Source organism: Euprymna scolopes, chromosome 22, assembly GCF_053919585.1.
Source record: "Euprymna scolopes isolate OS-2025 chromosome 22, ASM5391958v1, whole genome shotgun sequence".
NCBI classification, from domain to species: Eukaryota; Metazoa; Mollusca; class Cephalopoda; order Sepiida; family Sepiolidae; genus Euprymna; species Euprymna scolopes.
Window position 1 is genome coordinate 48,810,216 of NC_136503.1, and position 6,327 is coordinate 48,816,542.

Here is a 6,327-nt window from a genome sequence, read left to right on the forward strand (position 1 = left end):
AGGAGATAACTATTTGGTAAAAAAAAAAAAAAAAATATTGGTACTAAAATCTATGAAACAACAAAATGGTTACTTTTAACACAACTTTTTTTCTTTTTTTAATTAATATTGAATGAGTTAAGTTTTAGTATAAATAGTGTTTTTATTTATTTATTTTTTTTTGTAATTTAAGTTTTCTTTTGTAAAAACAAAAAATTATATGAAATATGTTGCATCAGTTTCTCTTGGGGGGGAATCTTTTATAATTATATAATTGTAAGCATTTTTCTTTTTTCTAAGCAATATCATCGGCAAGTGTCGATGCTAATTTCTGAAGAGGATGAAATGAAATCTCGACTTAGTGTTTTACACACAAAGATTGAAAACCTTCATTTGGGTAAGCTGTCTTTTTTCATTATCTTTCTAAACAAAATCCAAAAATTGCTTGATGCTATTTCAAAATTATAACTTGATTTATGCAGCCAAAGTGTTAAATTTGCCTTACACCCTCTCTCTTTCTTACCGATTCAGTGCTGGTTGTCTGCTTCATCACTCCACACCCTATGACATAATCAAATGGGGAGGTTCGATTCTGCTAAGTTTATATCAATTCTTGATCCAATAAAATTAGATAGAGCTGATGGTCACGAACTCGACAGATGACACTGTTTGCTTTTTGAGTAGTGAAAGCCATTTTCTTTAACCTTTCACATTATAAAGAGTTGTGGAATCTGTCAACCCCGACACCACAACACGGTCTACTGAAACAGAAACAAAATTTATAAATACACGACGGTTTCATTTTTTTTATCCGATTGCAATAAAAAGCATCTAATATCCTTAGTCTCAATATTGCCAAATTCATATGGGACACTGGATAGATAACAGCCATTTGCAAGAATGAACCCCTAACAAACTGCTTGAATGTTTCAGTACATCTCCCTAATTATCATCTGAGGTAATGCCATGTTCATTAGACTGTTGCAGAAGAATGTCATTGAGGAAAACAAAAAAAAACTAAACATTTATTTGTTCTTTTTGTCTCATAAATTGGTTCATTTAGGTGACTGAAAAAAAGGTGCTTGTGCGGTATAATAGGGTTTAAAAATAAATGCATTTTAAGTAGAACCACAAATACACACTTATGTGTCATGTCGAAATTAGTAAAAATTCCCAAAATTATGAAAATGATTGAGCAAAAAAAAATGAAAAGTTAAAAGTTAAATTTTTTCGAATTATAGTTTTTGTCGTATTTGTTGAAGAGTTCTTAAAATCCAAAAATCCAAGGAAGGTAACTGCAATCTATGATTTTGACAAATCTGCCATTTCAAAATAGAAAATGGCGGACCGCTAGTATCTATGATTTCTTTTTTGTAAAAAACATAGTTTTAGCAGATCTTCTATTTAGTAATTGTTCATAATTTTTGGAATATTGTTTTTACCTAAAATGCATGCGAAATTTAATTATATTGCACAAGCACAAAAAAAAATGTTATATATAAGACAAAGTCTAAAATTATGAGCATTTTCTCCATAAGTTTATTTATTTATTTATTTATTTATTTTAGTTTAGCTGGCTTTGACAATTGTGGTTAAAGCTGGTATATTTTGGTTATATAATTTATGTCAAGATCAAACCTATTTTCTTTTTTGTGATACTAAGTAGCTAATATGACTACTGTTTTTCTTCATCATATTAGCAAAATTCTAAAAGCGAAATATTGAATTTCAAATAAGACCAATGTTATTTACTTAATTGTCATGTCACAGTAATGAATGCATCCAAAAAATCATAATAAAATGATAAGGTAGAAAATTGATTATTAATGAAAATAGATTCGAAGACAATTAGCAAAAAGTTTTGTAAAAAAAAAAAAAAGTTTCCAATCGTAACGACAGGGAGGTAAATATTTTCTGAAAATTAAAAATTGTTAGCCAGTTTAGCAAAACTTAATTTTCGCTAATTTTCTTCAAAAACTGTTTTCATTAATAAGTAATTTTCTATCTAATCGTTTTTCATAATTTTTGGATATGTTTATTATTGCGACATGACAATTAAGTAGATACCACTGGTTTTTACTTGAAATTCAATATTTAACATTTCGTTATTATAATGAAGAAAAACCGATTACTCCTCTGGTAATGTGTACCAAGGGAGATAAGTCATCAGATTTAACTGGTTTCTGTAGATGCATATGAGAGGCTGAAATTACTTGCAAACTTGCAGTATAATTTGACAATAGTGCTCTATCAAACATTTAGAGATCTTGTATTTGGATTTGGATTATTTCAACTACTGTTCTCATCTTGAATATTATTTTCAACATTTTAGCTGATGTAATCTTTGTTCTTCAGGTGTATCTTGCCGGACTCTGAAATCTGCACAAAATTTCAAATTTCACGGGGGAGGTAGGGTAACATGCGTTGTTCTCTTAGCCTTGACTGAGTAGAAGTTTTAAGTAACTCACAATTATATTTTGAGTGTAGTCCGCACGAGATTGAACTTTCATCCTGCAGAAGATTGTAACTTATAACTGAACTTTACTAAGAACTTTATTCAAAATTCATAAATATAATATTTGGAGATATATGAACATGACAAATATTATGATTGGTGACATAAATGATTTTGAAGGAAATATAGTTAGGAAATTAGTCTGAAACAATTTATTTGGATTTACCTATTCATGTGTGACATATTTGCATTAAAAGCAATTTCATATTTAACAGATGATGAGCATGTGAAATAGTATTTAGTCATCCATCAGCTGTTTATTTCTACTGGAAGTAAACAGTGGTTGTCCAGTATTTGCCTGATATTAAAAAAACAAGAATAACAAAAAAAAACTGTATAATGTACATACATTATACAGAAAGTAAATATAATATACCAAAAATCACGTTGAGCAAGTAGTTTCATTTTTATAAAGTAATTTTTGACCAAATTTGAGTTCTTCCAATGTCCTCATGTTAAAAATGACTTTGCAAGAATTACACTTGAAAAGTTCAGATCTTGGCATCATGGACTTTACTTTTTGAATGAAGTTCATCATTCGATCACCTTCGATTACAGAGATAGAAACTCCTTTAAAAAATTTTTGATGGATCTCTTGTATTCTGAATGGTATTCCGCTTGAAGTCCTGCAAAGGCAATTGCAAATTGACTAGGCGGTGTACATTGTTGTACATCTGCTCATTGGAAGGAGCATGCCAAACACTTCATCAAACATTATTTTTTCTTCTGCTTTAACGATGCTTCTGTCATCAACAATTGTTTTCTTTCCCCAACAATTGAATATGTATCTTATTGAGAAGATCAGAAACTGGATCTTGGATTTACTTCTGACATCTTTATCAATTTTGCTTCTTTTATTTTGTCTTTTATTCCTCATACTCCATCAATGATGTTCCTGACAAAGGAGGAAGAATTGCTCTTTTCTGGGTCAGCATTAAATTTGAATTTTCAGATGAAAGGTTGTACCCATAGAATCCTTTAAAATGCTCCAAATAAGCTGAAATTTTGGAAATATTTAATAATTGATGTTTAATTGACTCGCCTGGGTGCCTGGCATTGCCCGGATGTTTTGTATGTGTTGAGCAAAAAAAAGAAAAGAAAAAGTTGTCGTAGGAAGGCAGGCTCGAACCCATGATGCGAAAGTGAAAAAGAAAGTGGAGATGTGTGTAAGGGTGTTGGTTGAGCAAAATAAAACAAAAGTGGTAGTAGGCACGCAGTCTCGAACCCATACCACGAAGGCGGAAAAGGAAGTGAAGAAAAAAAAAAACATGATGCGTTAGCGGGTGCGTCCATCGCCAAACCGGAAGTGACGTAGGTTTAAATTAAAGCTAGACAATCAAAGAGGCAATGACTTTTGAAAATATTGGCAGAAAAAAGCGAGCCCTCCCTGTAGAAAAGTGCTCAGTTGAAGGTGAAAGAATTGTTTTTGGCCAATTTTTCGATATTTGTCGTCCAAAGGATCAAGCTTCAAAATGATACTGATTTCATGAAAATCCGTTGCCTCTGTCAAAAGTTTTTGCAAGACATACAAACATACATTCATACATACATTTAAACAGACACGTAAGATTTATATTATAGACTAGCAAAAGTACCCGTCGTTGACTGGGTTCAAAAACAGCCTACAGAAAATGGACTGATTTATGAAAGTACTAGTGGGGCGGGTACCCGGCGTTGCCCGAGTGTTTGGAGGTGTGTGTGGTCAGTAAGGGGGTGGGGGATGTTAATGAAAACCTAAGAATAAGCGAAGTAAAAAAAGAAAACAGAAAAACGAACGTTAAACCATATCTGAAAAATAAAGCGGGAGGGGAGGATGGGGGTAATCATCAAAACATAAGAATAAGTGAAGTAAAAAAAAAACTAACGTAAGACAAACGAACAATGTTAAATGTAAAAATCTGAAAAAGAAAACAGAAAAACGAACGTTAAAACTTCTGAAAAATACCCCCCCCCTCCCCAAAATAAAAAACATGTGAAAAACGGCTTAAATAAGCCTGTTTCAATATTAAAATTTAAAAAATCGGTGGGTACCCGGCATTGGCCAGGTGGTTTTGGGTGTGTGCGGTCGGTCGGTCGGGGGTGAGGGGTGTTAATGAAAACCTAAGGATAAGCGAAGTAAAAAAAAACAAAAAAAACAGAAAAACGAACGTTACGTGAAAAATGGCTTAAATAACCCTGCTTACATATTAAAATTTAAAAAATCGAAAAAAAAAAAAAAGAAAAGACATCTCACACCACGATTCGAACCCAAAATCTTTAGATAATGACCCAACACTCTAACCAACTGAGCTAATACGACGTACATGAAATTGTGTTCTTCAGATATTTAAACTAAATCAGGTTATGACGTCGTTTGACGCATGCCTCAAACCAATCTCATCATGAGAGAACGGTGTTTGCTGCCCTCTCCCCCCGATGTAGAAAAGTGTTGATTTCGGGGTGAAAAAATTAACGTTTTTGGCCAATTTTTCGATATTTGTCGAGCGAAGAATGAAGCTTTCATATGAGACCCAATTTGTGAATTTTTGTTCTGTCTGTCGAAAGTTTTTAGCAGACACACACACAAACATACATACATACATTTTCGCTTTTATATATATAGACTAGCGGGGGGGGGGGTACCCGGCGTTGCCCGGGTGTTTGGAGGTAAATCCAAACTCCGGGGGGGGGGGGGGGTAAAATTTAAAAAAAAAAGTTTTGGTAGGTGAGTATGAGTATCAAGCATGAACTCTTGAGGCAAAGTGTGAAAAAAAAAGTTCAACGTTAACCATTGGACCACAGCGACATACAAATGGAAACACGTTTGAATTTATTTAATTACTTAGATTTGGCAGGTGCACATTTTAATGACTTAATGAGGTCAACTTTGACTGCGGGGTTTTTCATTTACTGCGAGAATGCTTTTTTTTTTTTTTTAGGTGCACATTTTAATGAGGTCAACTTTGACTGCGGGGTTTTTATTTTTATTTTCCCAAGATGTGTGTTGTCCAATTTAAATAGTAATTGTTTGATATAAGGAAAATATTTCCACATTGATCAAAGCTGATTGCTTTCGGACATTTCCGGCGATCGCCACCGGAAAAATACCGCCAGAATATGTCGTTTTTATTATAGGAAAAAGCCTAATCCACACGCGGCGAGCGAAAACTGTTGAATATTTATCTTCCCGAAGTCGAGCAAATTAAATAGACAGGCAAGCTCCGTTAACTCAGAGATATTACAATTTATATGCGATATAAAAAGTTTTAAGAAGTTGCGAGCCAACCGACCGCTTCTTTGAAAAACGCTGTTCTTGGACATACACAAAAAGCGGAGATACATACACACGTTTTCGCTTTTATATATATATAGATGTCTAATATTTATTAATAGATGGCTAATACTTATTGACTACTAATACTTAAGATTTCACAAAAATCGGAAGTATATGAATTTTCACAAAGAGCTTCCATCCCTCTCTTCGCATAAAACTAAATTAAACTAAATATAGCCCACATTACCCATCCTTATGCATAGCAGCTGTGTTCAAAAATTCATAATGATCAATTAGTTCAATAATATGAACGAACAAATTTTTTATAAAACATTTTTCACCTTTTCCTTTTATGTTTCAGAATTAAATGATCTCAATGAGCAAAAGAAAGTTTTGTTGTGTGACTATAAACGCCGCGAGAAGGATCACAATGTGATGAAAGATGCAATTCGCAAGAAGAACCGTCAGAACACAAAACATAAAGAAGAAGAAAAACAGCTCTTTAACAGGTTTCTCTATTTTCTTTTTGAAATATGTTTTCATTCAGTTATTTTTTATGAATATATTTCATGTCAGAGAA

The 6,327-nt window shown here is 32.8% G+C and overlaps 1 protein-coding gene across 4 annotated transcripts in view; it reads left to right on the plus strand.

Annotated features, from left to right (window-relative positions):
• Window positions 1-6,327, plus strand: part of LOC145243426 (uncharacterized) — a 163,357-nt gene that overhangs the window by 138,126 nt on the left and 18,904 nt on the right. For all 4 annotated transcript variants that reach the window (XM_080106312.1, XM_080106310.1, XM_080106309.1 and 1 more), the window contains 2 exons: window positions 280-376; window positions 6,109-6,256. In XM_080106312.1, coding sequence (XP_079962438.1) covers window positions 280-376; window positions 6,109-6,256 — 245 coding nt within the window. The remainder of the gene's footprint in view (window positions 1-279; window positions 377-6,108; window positions 6,257-6,327) is intronic.